Source organism: Meles meles, chromosome 14 (genome assembly GCF_922984935.1).
Source record: "Meles meles chromosome 14, mMelMel3.1 paternal haplotype, whole genome shotgun sequence".
NCBI lineage: Eukaryota > Metazoa > Chordata > Mammalia > Carnivora > Mustelidae > Meles > Meles meles.
This window is the reverse complement of record NC_060079.1, coordinates 74,258,094-74,280,049: the sequence shown is the minus strand read 5'-3', so window position 1 is coordinate 74,280,049 and position 21,956 is coordinate 74,258,094. Positions and strand designations below refer to the sequence as shown.

Genomic DNA, 21,956 nt, shown 5'->3' with positions numbered 1-21,956 from the left:
GTTTTAGAACCTAGATTTGGCAAGTGAGTTTATATTTACCCTGAAAGATTGCCCAAGGTTCAGAAATGGGCTAGTTTAAAAAAAATTATTGTAGAAACTATTAATTTTTTTAATGGCCTAGTGGAACCCTTGTGGCTATTACACAGTTAATATTCACACCCTGGATTCCTGGTGCTTGAGTGACAGGAGGGAGAGTCACTGCCTTACATGTTTACTGCAGCCCTCTTAGTATCTCGTCCTGCCCTCATTACCGACACACCTATTGAAGCATTCAAAGTAATATTCTGTTGAATAAAAACATTTGCTGTGATAGGTAGCATCCTATGAGACTGTTCGATGACCTTGTCTTCCTGGCTTAAAATAGTTGCTAAGTCAAGTTCGCTGTGCTGAGATCTGTCATCCAGGGAGGGACGCTTTCCTTATACCTGCGCCGGTGAGGTGCAGGCCTTGGGACCCCTCACTCTTTGCCCTTCCCCACTTGGCCCATCAGCCAAGCATTTGGTGTTCGGCTGTCACATGAAGGGAAGCACCCAGAAACTACAGGAATTTTAGGACACCCGGACAACCTCGCTGTCCCTTCAACTCCAGGAGGTTCAGACTTGAAATAATCATGAAAGAGTCTAACTGTGACTGATTTTCTTTTAAACACTGCACTGTTTGGACTCGGCTCCATTTGGCCCACGCCGTGTGGAACAGACACAATGAGGCCGGTCTCTATCAGAGAGACAGCACACTATGTATTGTACAGTTCGGGTCTGTTTGCCTTCGGCCGGCGTGTGGGAGCCTCCCATTCTCGGAGCAGTAGTAACACCCCTGGGGGCTGGCCCTGGCCTGCATGCCCTCCCACCCTGCCGACTCCGCCGACCCAGCCGTCGGGCTGTCCACTTGTGCTCGGGAAGCCGGCTTCCTCTCCGTGCTCGGGCCAGGGGCATGCTTGTGACTTGCACAGCCAGGGACTCGCAGCTGTCTGGGTTGCAGACTTTCTGACTTGCGTTTTCCGCCAAGAATGCAGGCTGATAAATGCAGGACAAGTAGTAGAAGCGTCAAGAAGGAGCTGGTGATTGAACCCCCCCTGCAATGCAAGGATGCAGCCCAGGGCGAAGAGGAAGCAGAGGGCGCGGGGCCAGTGCTGGTGAGAGCGGTCGCCCACAGCGTTTCTGTGGTCTTCTCCACCAAGTGCTTTTAGTGTGTGTGTGTGTGCGTGTGCGCTGAGCGCCTTCTGGCACTCTGGCTTTAAAACTTGCTCTGCCTGTCTCTCGTGAACTCTCCTTTTTTCTCCTGTAGATTCACTTTGGTTCCACTTTGATTTTTCTTTGGGAGGAAAGATATGTTGACCTTCTGTGGATGACCGCGGTTTCCAGGAGGCTGCTTTGTCTAGCAACAACTTTGTATTGTTCAAAATTCTGTCCCACCTCGCTGCGATGTTGGCCGGACGTGAACCCAGGGAGGCACATTGCAGTCGCCTTCTCTGGAGCTGGCAAAGAAGTCCTTTGCAAGATGAAAACATTTCTACGTGATGTATTTCTGTTATTGTGACAAGTAGGATGACACTGGGAAGTTTTAAGGAACGTGACTGTTGAAATCCCGTGTGTTCTCACTCACTCATTTTAATAGGTTAGCCTCGGACACAGTAAGAAATAACCTAAACTTTGAACCAACTGATGGAAATGTTTTCCTTCTTGTCATTAGCTGAGCTCATCGCAGTTGGGATGAATTCAAAGAACTCTGATAGACTTTGAAAGGGAGGAATGTGAAAAATGGTTGTGTTGTTATCATCGATGAGTAGGTTGTGCTTCTCTCTTGGAATTTCTTTAGTACAATAAAGGCACATAATTTTTTAAGCAAACTGAAAAGAAAAGAAAAAAAACCACCAACATGCACTACAGAGGGGACAATTGAGCCTTTCAAATGATCTGTTAGAGGGACTGGTAAACTAGTAGTTAGTGATTTTTTTATATAGTGATTTTTTTAAAAACAGGTTAAGTTGCTATTATAAAGTGGTTAACTAACTTAATTTTTAATTAGCGTCTTTAATATCTGAACTGAAACTTCCCTATAATGGATTGGATTTGAACTAAATTGTTTTGCTCAGCGACACGTGAGGCTGCCTCACATTGTTTTGCCTTCAAAATGATATTGCTAACTGTGCACTGGGAAAGTCTTTAAATATGATGGGCTTTTTCACTGCAGATTTTTATCTGAGTGATTTAGTTTTCTTCCCCCCGGTATATTGTGTAGAGATGTTATTCATTATCTGGGATTCCTTTCTGCTAGCACAATAGTGCATTTATCCATTGAGGGGCTAGAGCCCCTCGCATGCCGTGTAGATTTAACTGGTTTAAGCTCCTCGCTGATGTAACTTAGGATTTCTTGGAGGAAGTTGTGTGGTTTGCATTCCCTTGTGAATATTCTTAAAAGTCTTTTGTCAGTGTTTCTCCAGATGTGTAGAAATATTTATCCAGAGGCTTAAATACACTATAGAGAGATGCTGCGTGATTTTTTTTTTTTTTTTTTTTAAATCACACAAGTGACTTTTAAAATATTTCCTTCTCAGGGCACCTGGTTGCTCAGTTGGTAGCGTAGTGCATGTGACTCTTGTTCTCCGGGTCATGAATTCGAGCCCCACGTTGGGCGTAGAGATTAGTTAAAAAAAAAAAACAGAACAAAACAAAACTTCCTTCTCTTTCTAGTGCTCAAAACATCAGCTGCTCGCATCCCAGTTACTTGTTTCGGTCAGTCTCACCCTAGGCCGGTCCACGGGAGTTCTTTTTTCCGCTGTCCTGGTTGAGGCTGTGCCGGCGGCCACTGTACCAGCTGAGTCCAGAAGCTGCATGGGGAGCTCAGGCCCTGAGCATCTGCAGGGACAGGTGTGAGAGAAGGGTGAAGGCAGCAGGGACACACCCGAGAAGCTTTTTCTTTTCTTTCTTTCTTTTTGTTTTTAAAAGATTATTTATTTATTTGAGATCACAGGTAGGCAGAGAGGCAAGCAGAGAGAGAGGAAGGGAAGCAGCCTCCCCGCCGAGCAGAGAGCCCGACTCAGGGCTCGATCCCAGGGTCCCCGGACCAAGACCCTAGCTAAAGGCAGAGGCCCTAACCCACGGAGCCACCCAGACGCCCCCTGAGAAGCTTTTTCTTATCTGATACTGTTTCTCTTCTTCCCCAGGCGGAAGCAAGATAATACAGAGCTAGTAATGGGTAAGAGAAGCAAGGATATTGCAGCAGGGCCTCTGTCCAGGGCAGATCTTCTTACTTGTGATTATTGCTCCTTACAGCAAATGAGAACCCAGTAAACTGCGGGGAAGACAGCCTTTTTTTCCAAGATGATTTTTAAAAAAGTATGTCAGCACAGTCATGAGATCTGTTTGTTAGTGCTGTTCCTTATCATCTCCAGTAGCCCAGGTACTTGGTGAGAGTATGTGTGTAACATTTAAAGGTAAGGAACTTACTTTATTCCACAGGTAACATTTTAAAGTCAAGTTTTGCTGATTTAGTTATGTACACAGTCAGTCCTTGGGGAAACTGTCGCATAGTTTAGGAACCATAAAAGTAATGAGTGCGTGTAAATATAGTGTAGAAATAGGGAAAGATAAAGTGCCCTTATATTTACTACAAGTGCCCACAATCAGTTATTTGGTGGATACACTTTTTTGTTTTGTTTTTATTTTTTTAAAGTAATCTCTACACCCAACATGGGCTTGAACTCATAACCCTGAGATCAAGCATTGCATGCTCTTCTGACTGAGCCATCCAGGCGCCCCTGGTGTATAGTATACACTTTCAGACTTTCTCCTGTGCATATGAAAATATAACTTCTTATGGCGTATGTGTTTGGAAAATGTACCATACTATAGATTTCTGCATTAAATTACTCCCAGAACATATCAAAAACATCTTTCTTTATCACCATAGACTTATGTCATTATTCTTTTTTTTTTTAAAGATTTTATTTATTTATTTGACAGAGAGAGATCACAAGTAGATAGAGAGGCAGGCAGAGAGAGAGAGAGAGGGAAGCAGGCTCCCTGCTGAGCAGAGGAGGACCTGATCCCAGGACCCTGAGATCATGACTTGAGCCGAAGGCAGCGGCTTAACCCACTGAGCCACCCAGGCGCCCTGACTTATGTCATTATTCTTTAAAGATTTTTTTTTTTTTTTAAATTTTATTTGACAGAGAGAGATCACAAGTAGGCAAAGAGGCAGGCAGAGAGAGTGAGAGGGAAGCAGGCTCCCTGCTGAGCAGAGAGCCCGATGCGGGACTCGATCCCAGGACCCTGAGGTCATGACCTGAGCCGAAGGCAGCGGCCTAAACCACTGAGCCACCCAGGCGCCCCTTATGTCATTATTCTTAATGGCTGTGTGATTCTCAGTTTTATGGCAGTATCATAATTTGATGGTTATTTAATTTGTTTCCAATTCTTTGCAGTTAGTACAATGGACGGTCATTGAGAAATGCCTTTGTGTGCTGTGGATGACTAACAGTGTGCTTACTAGCAACTATAAATATATCTTAAAGCACTTAATGTAAGCCAGTATTTGTTCTGTAGAACATCGATCACAAGTCTCCTCTTGCTGCTTTCTCGGGCGTTTATGTTTCTTTCTCCTCTGCCAGGACAACGGTTGAGGTCTCCCTGAGCAGCGGCTTCTTGTTCTGTGCTAGGTAAAGCCAGTGTCTCTTAGAGAAGTAGGTGGGTGGACGTTCTGAAGTTTCAGGGGCTACTGGGTTCCACTTACACTTACCTTCATAGATGGGTCTTGTCCCCTCATTTTGATGGTAAGCAGGGGACGCTCTGCATGGCGAAACCTCTCCATGCCCATCCAGGCTCACTGCCAGCCCCATTGAAAAATGACTTTGTGGGCTGTGAATGACTAACAGGGGAACAATCAGGATATTCTTGACGTCTGCAGGTTAGTTACCCTGTTTACATTTGAATATCTATTTTTGCCCCCCCCCAACTCTAAATTCCTGGAAATAATATATTCTAATTGTTATTTCTCAGCAATTTAGAGGAATAAGGTGTGGCCTCAAAGAGTCAGGAGTGGCTGGGGTATATGTCATTCATATTGCCCTTTTGTTGGGTTATTTTCAACAGGCATCGGAGAACTGTAGTACAGGTCTCATTTTGGGAATTTGGAAGGTTGAAAGATATGAAGATAAAGAAGAGGTGAATTTTCATGTGTTAGATATACTCATTAGATTTTTTTTTAAGTATTTTTTTAATTAATTTTTTTATTTGACAGAGAGAGATCACAAGTAGGCAGAGAGGCAGGCAGAGAGAGAGAGAGGGAAGCAGGCTCGCCGCTGAGCAGAGAGCCCGACGCGGGACTCGATCCCAGGACCCTGAGATCATGACCTGAGCCGAAGGCAGCGGCTTAACCCACTGAGCCACCCAGGCGCCCCCTCATTAGATATTTTTTGAAGAGTTTCTTTATTTAAAGATTTATTTGAGAGAGCGAGTGAGCACATGCATGAGTGAGTGTGAGCAGGGCAGGGGAGAGGGGAGAGAGAACCTCAAGCAGACTCCCTGCTGAGCGCGGACCTAGATGCAGGGCTCGATCTCAGGACCCTGAGATCACGGCCCGAGCTGAAATCAAGAGTTGGACACTTAGCCCCCATGAGCCACCCAGGGGCCCCCAAAAGTTTATTTTTCGAGACACCTTTTCTCTTTGCTATTTTTCTGGGATCTTTAAGTGGTAAAAATTGAGTCTGAATTCTTAGTTTGATATTTTCAATGAACACATGATTAGCTAAATGCCTGCATGGGAGGCAGTACCTGTGGCGACGTAGTAACGTGTAGGAGACCCAGCTTTTGGCCGACAAGGAGGTGTGCTGCCTGGGAAACCTTTTCTCTCTCTGAAGTTCTGTTTACTCTAGAAATAGACAAAGAAGTGAATTAGGACACAAACCCCGAAGTATAAGGTTATGGGCAATGATCATGTTGTTGTGTAAATCCTATAAAACTTTAGATGACTGTGATTGAGTTAATTAAATTATGCTTATAAAGCCCTTTGGCCTTGCAGATTTTCTGGCATCCCTATAGGCATCTTTAGAAGTAATTAATGATATTAATGACATTGGTGATATTTAATAAGTAGTTCCTTTGTGTTTTCAAAATACTGAGTGTTGCAGGAAATTTCCTGTAAGCTTTCTGAAGAGACATATTCCCAGGTGATTAAAACCAGGAAAATTCATTTATTCAGGACCATAAGTCTTCACTTTTCCCCTTGATTTGTTTATTTGTTTTCTTATTCAACCCACATTTATAAGCACTGAGACTTGCCAGACTTACACTTACTAATACCCTTCCTCTCCACAAGCAGCCAGGTCTGGCTAATGAAGGGCTCTCATATGGTATTTATTAGGAACAAGGAGTGCTAATCTCACCCATCCTTTTCCACTTAGGCAGACAACACTTAAATCATAGTTCCAGCAAGGACATGTTTTCTCGAATTTTTAGCGTCCGAAGCAGGCCCAGCCCTGCGTTACAGAAGGCACAAGGACCCCCAACTGTCCCTATAAACAGTTTGCATGAATGAGGCCCCCGAAGGAGCACACGTATTTTGTGCCACTGTCACTGGGAGGAATCTTTGGGGACTGCATGCTTAGATGGGTTGGGGTGCATTGACTAAGCTTGCAGGCATGGGAAACTGTCCCAGAGGAGGGACTTCCACAACTGTGGCACTACCCATTACAACCCAGAGCCACTCTCCGCTTTCTGGGATTCTTGCTCACATAGAACAGGAAAACGCACCCAGCTCCTGCGTGCTGCTTTCTCCTGTCATTAATCAGCGGGGAGGCAGGAGGGCTGATCGCTGTTTTTTTATGGCAAGGTAATGCCAGTTGCTTTCTTTTGTTTTTTTTTGTTTTTTGTTTTTTTTGAGTACTAACAAAAATGATAGTGTCTTGCTCTGTGTCAGACACTGTTTTAAGCCTGTAAAACAGATCATTTCTATTCTCACAGTTCTAGGAGACAAGTGCTATTATTGTTTCTCTTTTTTACAAATGAGAACGCAGCACAGAGAGGTTAGGTAACTTGGTAGAAGTTGCCAGAGCCGTGGATTTTTGGCTTCCAGTGAGATGATTTTCCAAAATCTGTACCTGGACACTTAACATACAGTTCATGAACAAATACAAACATATTTGCTTAGGGTTAGCGTTGGTATTATAATGAAAGAGAAAGGTTGAAAAACTCCTTGCCCTTAAAAAATTTTAAAAATTTTTGGAGAAAGAACAACTTACAGGTGACAGAACGGCAGTGGCTGAGCAGTGTAGACAAGGAGAGGAATGCCTGTGCCTGAAGGAGTTGGAAATATGAACAAAGAGAATCCATTGGTACCGGGAATCTTTCTTACTTTGGTTGTCTTAGTTTATCATACTCCCAGGAGGTTATGTAGGGGTCGGGGTTGACAGAGTATCCGAGTCTGGAGACATCTTACTCTCTTCCCTAGATGTATTTTTTAATGAATGTACAGACCCAGGATAACCCTGAAATGCTTATTCCCTAACCAGTAACACGGACACCTTGGTCCCTGTTGGGTTTGGAGAAGGCAGCTGTTTGCTCCACGCGCTCTTTGACGGTTCGTGGCTGGGTTCGGGGCAGCTGAGCTATGTCACAGGCAGAGGGTGGCGTGGGTGGCCTCACAGAAAGCCCTTTGGAGACCGGAGACATATTTTTGGTCTCAGATCTGCCTTGCAGCCCCTGCTGATCGTCCCCCTTCCTTCCCCTCCCCTGCCCCAGCCCCGGCTTCAGCAGTTTTCTCATCTGTGAAATGAGAAGCACATAGTAAATAATCTGAGTTCTCTTCTGGGGCTAAAGCTCCATGGTTCGGGGTTATTAGCTTTGCTCCCAGAATAACCTGGGGTGGAGTCTCAGGCCAAGAGCCTGCAGTTTTCGTTTCAGGTTCTGTGTTCTGTTTACTCAAAGTTTTCTGGGTTTTGAGTTGTAGGAGCTACAAAATAGGGGATCTTGGATTGCCCCCCCAATGTAGTGGGTAAGATCAGTGAAATGGTTGGCCAGCCTGGAAATAAATAGAAGTAGCGGCAGAGTTTGGGGTTAGCAGGGAGAACCACGCAGGACAGTCACAAAGGCCTGACAAGCCTGCAGATGACGTATCACTGTGACTATAATTTTAGAAGCAAGAAGGCTTGGAAATTATAGTTTATCCTCCACCTTCCAGAAGTTTGAAATATCCCTGTAATGTGATATACCTAGTCCTAAGTTTCTCTTAGAGTGACATTTTGAGGCTTTAGAAGTTTCTAGTGCTCACTTTGCAGACAAGAGTACGTACCACCTCCCAGTGGATCTCTGAGGGTTTAGCCATGTTCTCGGGGAGGACCAGGCCGAAGTTCTGTTTCGGGATCTCCTTGCTGTGGAACAGGGGTGAAGCAGAAGTGACTGATGCAAGGAGCCCGTTGCTCAGGCATAAGACCTGGGTCCCGTGTCTTTTAAACCTACTTGACATTTCTGAGCTAAGTCTGGGCTTCTATCAGATGTAGATAGTAGTAGTGACTGCCCTCCAGTGAGCTCGTCTCCAAAGGTTATCTAGACTGCCCCGGTCAATTTACCACAGTGAATCTTTCTTTGCTCTGAGCTGTGCTCCGACGTGCTGCCAGACTGCTCTTTCCCAAACCCAGTTAAACTCCTTTTCTAACTTTCCTTTGCAGAGAAGGCAAAGCATGACTTACTTGATCCTTGGAGGCCAGTCCTGAACTGGCTTGCTGGCCTCCTCTCTCACACCTTCCAGAATGCATCCCAACCACAGCTCCTCCTGTGCCTGGCATGCCTCACTACCAGACCGTCCTGTCTGCTCTTTAAGTCGCGGCTCACATGCCCGCTCCTCCAGGAAGCCTTCCCTAACCCTCGCCCCACATTTTCCCACAGGCTGTGTGCTCCGTGGTGGCATTGCTCTTCTAGGACGTTCAGTTTCTATACAGCTCTGCTGCATTGTAGCTGAGGCTTATACTCCAGCTTTCGCAGTAAGAGGGGGAGGAGCTTAGGCCCCAGTGGGAACCATGAGTGTTTTGTTTTCTTTGTATTCCATCTCTGACATAATATCAATGCTCCCCCCCGCCACTTCTTCTGTTCATTTTGGCGTGGTCCTGGTCACTCTTGGAGAAATGTATTGGCAAAGAATGGGTTGCAGAAAGGACCCTCCAGGAGAGCCTGGATCTTCTTCAGCCTTCCCTCTCCCGCTTCAAAGGTTTAGCCACCAGTATCCGCAGGGGTTGAACTGCCAGAAGTAAAAAGGGCTGCATCTGGAGGAAGCTACTTGACTAAGTAGGCTGTGGATATTATGCCCTGAAACACTCCTGTACTTCTGTTATTTTTGATCTAAAACGCCAGCCAGCATTTTACGTGAGTGCTTACTTGAGCACAGAAGTGCACATTTATGTGAACGAAGTCACAACCCTTTTCTGTCTTCATCTTAGCCAGTACCCTTTTGTTATCTGTACCACTTCCTGTCGGCCGTTCACCTTCTATGGTTGTAGTACATTTGCAAAAAATCATTGTGTGGCCTCAGTACCAGCATTCCATGACTATATGTGGAAAAGGTAATGGAGACCCGTAAGGTGTGGGGCAAGGGGAAGTGGAGACATTGGGAAGCATTTCCTATTCTAGAACTTTGACGTTCCATCGTGCTTATCGCAGGTGGGTCCTGGGCTTGCAGCCAGGAGACCCAACGGTCGCCATCTGTGTGACCTCCACTCATTTATGTAACCCCCTGAACTTCAATTTCCTCATCTGTGAAATGCTGATGATGATTTGGGAGGAGGTTTTGTGAGATAATGTGTGTGTGATCCAGCAAAGGCACGTGTGTTTTGTAGGCACCAAAGTTTTCTTATGTCCGGGTGACATGACTTTGTAGGATCCTCATGACCACCATTTCATTCCTGCCCTGACAGTCACTATGTGTTGAAACTTTTCAGTAACCATGGGATGATGACAGAGAACTTGTTACTCTTCCCATTTTCTGATGTAGATACGGAGATTTAGTAACTTGCCCCAAGGCCGCATAGCCAATAAGCAGTTGCAACTAGGATTTCCTAAAAATACTTTTTATTTTTTATTTATTTTTTATTTTTTATTTATTTTTTTTTTTAAGATTTTATTTATTCATTTGACAGAGAGATCACAAGTAGGCAGAGAGGCAGGCAGAGAGAGAGGAGGAAGCAGGCTCCTTGCGGAGCAGAGAGCCCGATGTGGGACTCGATCCCAGGACCCTGAGATCATGACCTGAGCCGAAGGCAGCGGCTTAATCCACTGAGCCACCCAGGCGCCCCCTAAAAATACTTTTTAAATATGAAACTAGAAGTAAACTAGAAGAGGGCTTCTCAAACTTGGTTGAGCCTCAGAATCACCTGGCTTTGTTAAAAACCCAGACCACTAGGCTCCACCCCCAGAATACCCGATTCAGTAAGCCTGGGATGAGTTTGCGTTTCTCACAAGTTCCAGATGATGCTGGAGCTGCTGGTGTGGGGTGGCACCTTGAGAACCCTTGGACCAGTGTAATGAACTCCCATCCGCCCTGTTTTGAAATCTGACTATATTGGACCTTTTAAAGCCTTTTAGCTTAATCACTTGACCTCTTCAGTTCAGAGTTCCAAAAATAGTTTTTATTGACATAGGAGGAATTAAGAATTTCAAGCAAAATGCTAGAAAGAAAAATTGTTGGCTGGAAAAGGATCTGTCATACAGATTTAAGACAGAATTATTTATACAATTATCTTGGTGCATCTTTTTATTTTTTGCTTTCATGATTCCTTTATGCTTGTGCAAAAATGGCAGGCAGAATTGGAAGCTGGGATGGATGCGTGAGAGGCATCCACGCTGAGCCCGCCCCCCCAGGCTCTTGGTCTGTTCTCTCTCTCTCTCTCTCCTCTGTACACCCTCTTTTGCCTCTCTTAGCATATGCCCCGCGTCAAGGGAGAAGACCTTCAGACACGGTCTTTGCAAGGACGACATCCCCATGCCACTCAGCTCTCTTCTCGTGTGCCTCCTGGGCACCGGGCTTGGAGGAGTCTCCCTCCACCCCTGTCTGGGCTTCTCTGATTACCATTCTCTGCACAGCCCCTTTGAGCATAGCTGACTAAATGCTAGGAGCTCTGTGGGTTTTTATTAATTGGTGTTATCTTTACTACCTCAGTTTGCATCCTTACGTGTCTCTTAGACCATTTTCTAGATGTTATTGATTTGGCGGTTTTCACAGGGTCTTTAATTCTGTTTATTTTAGTAATAGGATAATAATTTTTGGAAAACCACAGTTATTTATAAAACTGACAAATACAAAACCCAGACTCTTTTCCTTCCTTCCATCAAAGTGATGTTGCGTGTCCCAAGTTTTGCTGATGCTGACATGCCTCGTTAAATAAAATCTTCACTTAGTGACAAGTCCTCTCATTTGAGGGCTTTTTTAAAAGAGTAAAAAAGGGAATTCAGCATCATATCAGTCTTTATAATATAAAGAACGGTATTCACAAGTGCGTCATTCTTTTAGCCTGCTCTGAGGACAGCACCACACTTCCATGTGAGAAATCCATTTAATGTCTGAGGCTTTGGTGTCCGCTATGCAGTCTTCTAAACATTCACCAGTTAATTAACCGTGTGGGAATGCTCAGGTTTGAGCTTGCTTCGCAGTCCAAGCTTCGATAAGGTCTCTTTTTCCTCCAGTTCTTTGTATCGCGTGCTTGTGCACACGGTTATTGAAAGTGCAAAAGTCAAAATGTGGAGGCCGAGGGGAAGAGCATGGAGCAGGGGTCAGGAGACCTGGGATCCAGGCCCATGCTCGCCGGCAACTCCCCATGGGCCCGGGGACAGTCACGAAACTCCCACGCTCCTGGGTTTTCCTATCTGTGAAACAAGAGGGAATCTCAGGTTCCAGTGTTTGCACATCGTAGTTCTAGGGTTACCAGACCTCCTGCTCCTTTTCGTGCTTCTCAAAGCCGCCGAGGCCATTGTTCCCGCGCACACCGAGGAACAGTCTGGAAAAGAACGTGTGGTACTGGAGGGGACGTGATCACATTTTGATTATCATGATCTCTTAAGTTTTCGAGTCCCGGGTCAAGGGAAGGAAGAGCATGTGTGTGACAAGGCAGTGGGAGGGCGCTTTCCTGGGAGAACATGGCACGGGACCTGGTTCTGTGCCGCTTAGCCCCCTTCCTCCTGCACCACTTTCCTTCCTTGGGGCCCATCACAGCCTGGCGCACTTGCCACTCTGGCCTCCTCTTCCAGTGTAGGCGGTAGTCCAGGGGTGGCTCAGAGAGGTGTGGGCACCCCAGGCCAGCCAGCCATTGGTAGGTACCTCCTCAAACAGATGCCATTCAGATTGCTTACTGTTTATTTATGTCTTGTTTGTTTGTTTGTCTGTAGGCTCTGCGCCCAGCACAGAGCAGGGCTTGAACTCACAACCCCAAGATCAAGACCTGAGCTGAGGGGCGCCTGGGTGGCTCAGTGGTTTAAGCCTCTGCCTTCGGCTCAGGTCATGATCTCAGAGTCCTGGGATCGAGCCCCGCATCGGGCTCTCTGCTCAGTGAGGAGCCTGTTTCTCCCTCTCTCTCTGCCTGCCTCTCTGCCTACTTGTGACCTCTCTCTCTGTCAAATAAATAAATAAAATATTTATTTAAAAAAAAAAAAAAAGACCTGAGCTGAGTTCAAGACTCAGACACTCAACCAACTGAGCCACCCAGGCACCCCAGTTGTTTACTATTTTAGATGGTGGACAAGTTAATTGAGCTTGTTTAGAGGGTTGCTTGGGGGCACAGCCAGTCCTCTCCGACTCCAGCGCTGCCCGCCTGTCCGGGGAAAGCAGGGTCCTCCGGTTAAGCATTCTGTTTCCCCGGCACGGCCGTTGCAGAGCCCCTGCTCACCTCGGGTCACTTACTCCGTGTTCTTGGCAGCCCCATAGGGTGCCCTTTCAGAAAGGAGTTCTCTTAAATATCATTTCCTCTCTCACGTTGGGTTTCCAGAGATGCTGCCGAACCCCTGGAGACCGGCTTCCCAAGCCCTTGGCCTCTTGGCACCTCGTTCCCTTTATGCACCTCTGCCCAAGCTGTCCTGAACAGATCGCTGTTTCTGGAACTCACAGAGCTGAGAGGAGGATTTATCTGGAAGCTAAGGATTCTTCAGTTTCCAGATTCCTGCCAGGGCCCTGGGAGGCCCTCCAGCAACTTTATATTCAAAATTTTGTATTTTTTTTAACCCATTCCCCTTTCAAATATGCAGATTTCAGGCTGTACAAAATCTGGTTCCATCCAGGAACGTGGCTCCTTGGTGTCTCCATTTTCTCTGCAAGGACTCCCCGGTCCACTCCGAATCCTGGCTGGCCCACTCCTCTTTTAGACTCGGCTCTGAAGCACCCCACATTGTCAGGTTACGTCCCTCATCTGACACATATTCATCGGGTGCCCACACTCGGCCAAGCCTTGTTCTAGCTGTTGAGGGAACAGTAAATAAAATGGTAATCTTTGCCTCTGTGGAGCTTGTAATCTAACTGGGGTGGGTGGGTGCGGGGGGAAGCCAGTTCATTCTAAATGGGGTCAAATGCCACGGCTGTCTGTCTCCCCTCTGGACTGTGAGCTCCCTAGAGTGAGGTCTGTGTCCTTTTTATCTTGGTGTCCCAAAGACCTGGCTCAATGCATATGGATAGGGACAGGCTCAGTAAAAGTCTGTGGAGAGAGGGAGCACGTAGCTGCTAATGACATTTGCATGTGAGGAAGGGATGCAATTACTAATGATAGGAAAATGAGGATTTTCCCTTCAGATTTTTTTTTTTTAAGATTTTATTTATTCATTTGACAGAGAGAGAGATCACAAGTAGGTAGAGCAGCAGGTGGGGGAGAGAGGGGGAAGCAGGCTTCTGAGCAGAGAGCCCGATGCGGGGCTCGATCCCAGGACCCTGAGATCATAACCTGAGCCAAAAGCAGAGGCTTAATCTACTGAACCAGTCAGGCGCCCCTCTCTTCAGATTTAACCACTTCATGAAGTTCTTGGTGAGCAGATGCAGTGAGAGTCGTGTGTAGGAAAGGAGCAACAGGAAGGCTCACTGGGTAGCCCTGATTGACTTCTGGCTTCGGAAGAAGCCTTCTCGTTGCAGGCTGCGTGCTCCCCTCCCCAGTGACAGTGTTGGGGTCCTGTTTGCAGCGTCGAGAAGTGCACCATTTTGAAAATGGACTAAGTTCCATGAGGAATTTTTATCTTAGCCAATCAAGTAGCTTTTACAGTCATGCAGATAAATCAAGGAAGTTTTAAATTCTTTATAAGCAGAAACAATAAATTTCTCTTTTCTTAAAATAGAAAGCTCCAAGAGTTGCTGTTTCCTCAATTTGCTATTTCAAGAAGCTGTATTCAGGATTGAGCTTGTGTTAACATTTAATTACCAGAGACACAAAGTCCAGAAATGACTCGAAAGTTCCCAGGAAGCTATCCTGTCAGAGGGAGAAGCAGTGAAATCAGTAAGCCTGTCTGCTGAGCTCTTCCTGTGGTTTTCGAGGCTTCATACATGATTGGCCAAAATTGAGCTCATGTGTGCGCCTGTACTCTCCAGCTATCCTGGATTCCAGAGGAATCTCATTTTCCTGGCACCCAGAGGAGTCCCCAGCTTGTTTGCCTGTGGATCTGGAATTTCAATTTGCATGGATGTTCGGCAGCCAGACCCACAGCAACAAATGCTGGAGGAAGGAGTGAGGTTGGAGAGCTTCAAAGGGAGGTTAATGGGGAGGACACTGTGGAGCATGCCTTTTGGCACCTGTGACAGCCACAGGGTACCATCTCACCAGGGTCCCAGCTCACTGTGCTGCCCCTGCTTCCACCAGTGGCTGGGGACTGGTGGGGCCGTGGTATCAGGGGCTAACCTGTACCCATGTTGCTCCTTGAGGTGCTGCTCCTTCTTCCCACTGTCCTGATCACATGGCCTTGGCTTCAGACCTTGCCTGTAGATCTTCAGCAAGGAAGCCAAGATTTCTGTTCATTGTAATGAGCGTGTCTGTGGTCACCGGGCCTCCCAAGACTCTCCAGTAGAGTCTGCCTCCACTCTGTCCTCTGAAGGGCCACCTAACCGGCTGTGAGCATCGCAACATGGGGCTCACCACCTGGCCCCTCATCGCCTCTAGAATCTTCAGTCCTGCTGCTCTCATGGCCCTGCCCTAGGGGAATGGGTCTGAAGTGCTTCTGTCTACACCCGAACCCCCCAACTGTTGTTCTTCACGGTCTTGCCTGACACAGGCTTCATCAATACTCCATTCAGTTTTTAATGGAAGCGTCTATTGATATTTATTTTGGGCTCAGTCTCTGAATCCCAGTGTCATCTCTGTTAGCATACAGTTTCCTCTGTTTGGCCTTTTGTGTTTCCTTCTTTGTGCGTGCCCCTACCATTGTTGTCTGTTGAATTTTACATGTCCTTGGAGTGTGCAGGAAGGTTGTTGTGAACAGATTGGTTAAACTGAATGTCTGTGCAGCCTTCACCACCCCTCCCCCACCCCAAAAAAATCACTGTCATACAGACAACACATTTAATAATAATAATGCTTATAATAGTGAAAATGACACTTTTATCATTTCAATATCATTTTATCATTTCAGTAGTGAAAACGACACCATTTATCACGCGCTTCCAGTTTGCGGGCTCTATCAAACATTTCACCAGCACACACCCAGCAGAGCCAGATAACAGCCTTGCACACCTGTGCAGCCCAGGTTTCTTCTCCCTGCACTGCACTGCCTTCGATTTGATCCACATGTGGGGTATCTCTGAGCAGATACAGGTTTTGTGAGTGATGCAGCTTAGAATGTGGGGGGGCCTTGTCTAAAAAGGTGATTCAAAATTATAAATACAAAACGAGGCCCGGAAGTTAATATTTATTTAGAATTTGAAAGGAAATCACAGCAAATGACAAGTTTTAAAATGCTACCTCAAAACATAAATGACAGAAATACAAGCGAACAACACATTTTTTTTAAGGTTTTATTTATTTATTTGACAAAGATCACAAGTAGGCAGAGAGGCAGGCAGAGAGAGAGGGGAGGAAGCAGGCTCCCTGCTGAGCAGAGAGCCCAATGCGGGACTCGATCCCAGGACCCTGAGATCATGACCCGAGCCGAAGGCAGAGGCTTAACCCACTGAGCCACCCAGGCACCCAGAACAACACATTTCTATGAATAGATCTCGTGGTACACCTCAGTAATACTTTCTTCCCTACATTTTGTTTGGTTTCATACTGTCATCACCTCTTCATATGATCATGGTTTGATCACTCTTATTGCAAGGATAGGTGATTTAAACTTACCTGTAGCATTAGTCAACATCTGTATTTTATTAATCACTGTTTAGCAAAGTTCCCTCTAGTTTAATAATATAGGGTAACATCACATAAATTTTTAGGATTGTAAAAAACCTCTAGTAGGTTTCCTTCATATATGAACTGAATAATTTGGGGGTATTCTCAGATTGTGCAATGACTTACCTCAAATAACCCCCAAGCAGTCCTGGGGCCAAACCCTTGGAGATGTGCTTGTATTACAACATAGCCCCTCATGCCACCCCTCATGTGACGTTGAGTCATGACCTTGGGTGGACTGACACCGTGGCCATGGAAGCCAAGATGCTGAGCAGCAACAGAACTCTTCACAGACTCAGGCCCTGGACAGGGGTCGAGGCAAGTGAGGGGCACCCAGCTTTGTGCGTAGTCACTATGTCCCTGGGTCCTAGGCAAGATGCTGGGGTGTGGGGGGCAGAGAGAAGGAAACTCAGCCCTGCCCCAGGCCACTGAGAGTCAAGAAGGTAAACCGTTCGCTTGGTGTTTCAACCCGAGGCAGAATGATCCACACTCTAGGACTGCTACTAACGGGGGTGTCCCTGTCGGGAGGTGTGCCCCAGGTACAGAGCCAAGTATTTTTGTGTGCCCTGGGGCTGGAGCAACTCTGCATTCACTCTGTTGGCGTATTTGCCTGTGGGAGATTGGTGTTTAGAGGAAGGATTCTGCTAAAATAGGACATTTGTCGACGGCAGCCCACAGGGCTGTAGGCCCGTGACAGGTGCAGAGGTGTGAGAGAGTGACTGGAGCAGGCTCATGTCACAAGTGGAGCCCCATTGCTTCTGTGCTGGGCCTGGGGGTTAGAGACACAGCGAGAACCCGCACGGCTGCCTCCACAGGACAGCTGCATGTGGGTTAAGGAGTTCAGAACTTTGCCCACCTGAAGGATTCTCGCTCTTCTTCAGCACCTTGAGGCATCACTTCGGTGCTGAAGCGAGGAAATGTTCCTGCCCATGGTGGCAGCTGGCTCAGCCTCCTCCCTTAGCTCTGCATTTAACTTCTGCCAGCCCCTCCTGCTGTCTTGAATTAATGTTTACAAGCCACCCTCTCCCACTGTCCAGAATGTCCTCAGCTCCGTTCCATGGCTACTCTCCAAGGAATGACAGCCCTCCCAAGCACTGTGTATAAAATTTTGTAAAATAGTATGTAGACACATTTTGGGGAGAGTGGGCCCAGGTTCTCAGAGGGGTCTGTAGCCCTAAAGAGGTTAAAAAGCTCAGCCCTGGGCTTGTTCCTTGTCCCTCTCTGAATATTTAAATTCCTGCCTAGTTTCTGGGACATCAAAATCCCTGGGGGAGTGCTCGCTTCGGCAGCACATATACTAAAATCCCTGGGGAAGCTCGTGCCAACACAGATACCGAAGCCCTACCCATAGAGTTTCTGATTCACTTTACTTTTGTATCAGCTTCTCGGGTGCTGCTGCTTGTTACTGGGACCCCACTTTGAGAACCAGTCTTACAGACTTTTGTAAACTCAAAGTACCGTGGTCCTCTCCCAGTCTGATTTCACAATAACCTGAGAAGCAAATGTTCATACATGAGGACATTTTACTTCCAGATGGGGACGGAAGCTAAAGAGGTTGTATACGTAGATTGATTTACAGTTTTCCCTTGCTACAGAAGCAACATAATCACGCCCTGTACAAGTTCAGAACGTCGCAGGCTCAAGAGCTGACCAAACCCCCATTGTGCTTAGCGAAACACAGCATCTTTGGCTGAAGTCCAAACCCATGTATTCTCAGATTTTCAAAACATGGTGATTCTGATGGCCCTGGATTAGCTCCGTCTATGACCATGGGTGGGTTTGGGTAATTCTGGGCTCAGAATCTTGCTTTGACCGCAGAAAATCAAGAACTTGGCTCTTGTACCTGTGTCACCCTGGGAAGGATTAAACTTCATTGTGTTGGTGGCTTTGAAAACCAAGGCCACGCGCCAGATCTACCCTCAGCTCTTTCTACTAAACAGGAAATGGGGTACTGGCGGTCTGGTAATGAGCTAATTTCATTTTGCTGTTAGTCATTCCTGTCACCAGTGATGGTCGAAGCCAGTCAGTTCCCTACCCTAGTGGGCTGTTCCCTACTCATGTGACCACTTGGAAAAGCTCAGTGACGCTGAAGAACAGTGAACAGCTGTAACCAGTGAATCATCCTTTCAAAGAAGAGTAGAAAATGGGCAGTTAGGCCCTTAACCCCCAGTTGAGTAGACCCAGAGGTGTGACTTCTCAGGGGCCCACTGTCCTTTGTTTGTAGCTGCTGCTTCGGCCTTTATCTTCCCCCTTGTGTTTCCTCCACTTCTGCGGCTCCTGCCTGTCTCACCCCTGGGTGTTGGCCCCTTTGGCTCTTCCTCCTCCCCCCCACCCTTGTCTCTTTTCCTGTTCCCTCACCGGTCTCCATTCTTACCCTTTCTCCTCCTGAGGCCACGTGAGGCATGGTACGGGTGACTTGTTGTTTGTATCTGAAGCAAGAGCTTTTGTCTTGTTCTTAGGTAACAAGTGAGTCCCTCCCAGTTGACCCCTTTTCCTTGGGGTCAGTGGTTCTGTCCTGGAAAGCGCTCCCTGCAGCTGCTGAAGACGGCTGCCCCGTCAGGGCTCTAGGAGTCATCTCAGTGAGTGATCTAAGGGTCTGTCCATGTGTCAGATCTTCACAGTCCTTGAGACCAAATAAGACATGACATTCTTCCACGAAGATTTCCCCGATACTGAAGTCAACCTTGTGGGCTTTCCTGTTTACAGGCATCATCATTCCTTAACAGAAAGTTGGCTTAGAAACCCTCCCCATGTTTACTCTGCCTGAGTGCTGGTGCGCACAGATCGGTTAAAGGGTGGCCTGGAGAAGAAGGAGTTCTTTGTGACAGAGGCCATGTTCTGACCCAGTCTGTAGGTTACCTTGGACACTTCCGGCAACTTGCTCAACTTGTCATCTACCTCAGTAACACGGAATGACGTTTCCATGCCTCTACCTTATACTGGCTCTAAGTGACGTTAAACGATAAACTGAGGCGTCTTAAGCATTGGTAGAGTTTGAACAAAAATCATTTCGAATCAGGTGGCACCAAACCGGAAGTTGTTAGGAACAGTTAGGAGCTTGGAGAGACTTAACAGAGAGAAAGAGCAGAAGCAAAGGGAGGAATAATTTTGTAACCTTGAGGCATTCCCCACTTGGATTTTGGTTGGCTTACAGAGGCCACCAGGGCAGTGACGCGGCCTCCTTGTTTAATTTTCCAGTGGATGAAGTGTGATCATCTGTGTGAAGCCTTCCAGGTTACACAAAGGCGCCCGAAGCAAGGTAATCCTAACAGCCACAACCTTACATTGAGTCATTAGCTACTTCCGAGATACAGTCGGGGAAAACAGTAATCCATGCAGTTAACGAAAGCATATCAGAAACAGGCAAAACTGACCTGCGAATATTTTTAGAGTTTTCACTTATTCAATCTTTTAAACAATCTAGGTTTAATCAAATGGTGAGAGAGAATCATTAAATACATTTAAGAACGTGTACACGTTGGGGTGTCCGGGTAGCTCAGTGGGTTAAAGCCTCTGCCTTCACCTCAGGTCATGATCCCAGGGTCCTGGGATCGAGCCTCTCATCGGGCTCTCTGCTCAGCCGGGAACCTGCTTCCCCTCTCTGCCTGCCTCTGCCTCTGCCTACTGGTGATCTCTGTCTGTCAAATAAACAAATGAAAATCTTAAAAAAAAACCAAACCGTGTACACATATTGTGTGTATCAGCCCAGAGACAGGAAATGTATCAGTTAATTGGAAATAGAAAATTAATATAAGGAATTATTAAATTGGTAAAAGGGGATTAATTACTAAGGGGTGAAGGAAACTATAGCATAAATCAGCAAACGGTGACTCTTGAGCCGAATCTGGCTGTTGCCTGTTTCTGTAAAGTTTTAACACCACTCTGTCCATTTATTTATTGTCTGTGGCTGCCTTTGTGCTCAGAGTTTAGTAAACAGTAAGCTGGTGGAGCCTGAGATATTTACTCTCAGCTCTTTGCAGGAAAAATTTGCCAACCCCTGCTCTAAGAATACAAGAACAGTTTACCTAGAGAGCTGTGCTATAGGAGCAAGGCAAAAACTCCCAAACATCATTGGTAGGAAAAGACCCTTTCTCAGGAGGTCCCTTCAGCACCCTCTCTGACAAAGGCTGACATTGTAGTACTGTTTTCTGACAAGTAGACTAACCTTGCCTTGTGGCCTGAAGGACTGCACTGGTGGCCCTTGTTGGAAGGTATAGGAAGGGAACACACCCAGGGGTAGCTTTGGAGGCGCCCAGGGCTGGTGTAGAGGACCAGGTGACCCCCTTGGAGCTTACCTAGTCACCGTCATGTGCTGGACAGCGTATGGAACAAGGGAGAATGCAGTGTCCATCTCATCCTGCTGGATCTCCCCCGACCTCTAAGTGTAGCTGTCGCTATCCAGAACTCTGTCATTGTGTAAAGCTATGAGCATCTTTGGGTTTTCTTAGGAATACAGCCCTGGTTCCCAGAGACAGTGTTGCTAATCATGACATTGATCCATTCTGCCAACAAACACTTAAGGACTGATTACTGCATACAGTGTAACAAACTAAAATAAAGGAGCACCTTATTTAAGTCAAATTAAAATATTTTGGAGAGTGTTTTTATTGGTTTCTGTGGCAATCCTTTCTTTAAAAACACTTTGTGTCAGTCTCTCTCTTTTTTGAACATCTTTTGAATGTAGAAACAGTTCAACATTATGAATATCTTGTAGGAAGAAATTACACTCCTACTAGGATAGCTTTAACTTTTTGTGTATATTTTTATTTCTTTCCGTAAATGTATATTTTGCTAAATTATAACAGTGCCCTTGTTTGGTCATTGCATTTCTTTTCTTAGCATGTCCAAACATCTTTGTAGAGTCTACTTTTAAATCAGGCAATTGAAGTTAAACTAGGCATTTGAATGTATGTTAGGTGGAGTAAGCCGACAACCGCTTTGAACTCCAGAATCTCAGGGGTTCACACAGTTGGTGCTTTTGCTCCTGCTCACGGATATTTCGGCACCTGTTTTCAGGAGGCAGCCTTCTGTTTGGTGGTTCAGGGTCCAGATTCCTTCTCTCTTGGGGCTTTATCCTCTCCTCAGGCCTCCTGAGTCCTGTACATGATGCTGGCAGAGGGGAGAAGGGAGGGAGGCTATCTCAGTCACTTAGGGCAGCTGGCGCAGAATATGGGGGGGAGTGTGCTTAAACAACATATTTATTTCTCACGGTTCTAGAGGCTGGGAAGTCAAGATCAAGGCACCAGCCCACTTGGGGTCTGGAGAGAGCCCTGTGTCCTCACACGGCAGAAGGGAGTTCCCTGGGGTCTGTTTTATAAGATTACTAATCAATTCATAAAGCCTCTACCTTCATGACTTAATTGCCTCCCAAAGCCCCCACTTCCTAAAATCATCACACGGGGGATTAGGTTTTAACGTGCGGATTTTGGAAGGAATACGTCATTCAGCCTCTGGCAGAGAAATTTTACGGTCCAGGCTTGGCAGTGGCTATACTCCTTCTCCTCACCTGCCATTGGCCTCAAGACACAGGGCCACGCCTAACCCCGGGGAGGCTGGGAGAGGTGGTCCCGTTGTGCCTAGAAGGAGAAGAGAGGTTTGGGGAACACATAGCAGCCTCAGCCACAATCCC

General features: G+C 46.5%; 1 protein-coding gene across 21 annotated transcripts in view; it reads left to right on the top strand.

The window, feature by feature from the left end:
* Positions 1-21,956, top strand: part of DOCK9 (dedicator of cytokinesis 9) — a 283,179-nt gene that overhangs the window by 106,423 nt on the left and 154,800 nt on the right. For 8 of the 21 annotated variants that reach the window (XM_046028155.1, XM_046028153.1, XM_046028146.1 and 5 more), the window contains exon 1: positions 884-1,132. The exons of the other annotated variants lie outside the window; for them this stretch is intronic. In XM_046028155.1, the coding sequence (XP_045884111.1) occupies positions 1,007-1,132 (126 nt within the window). In that variant the 5' untranslated portion in view covers positions 884-1,006. Of the gene's footprint in view, positions 1-883; positions 1,133-21,956 lie in introns of those variants that run through there. 21 annotated transcript variants of the gene reach the window in all.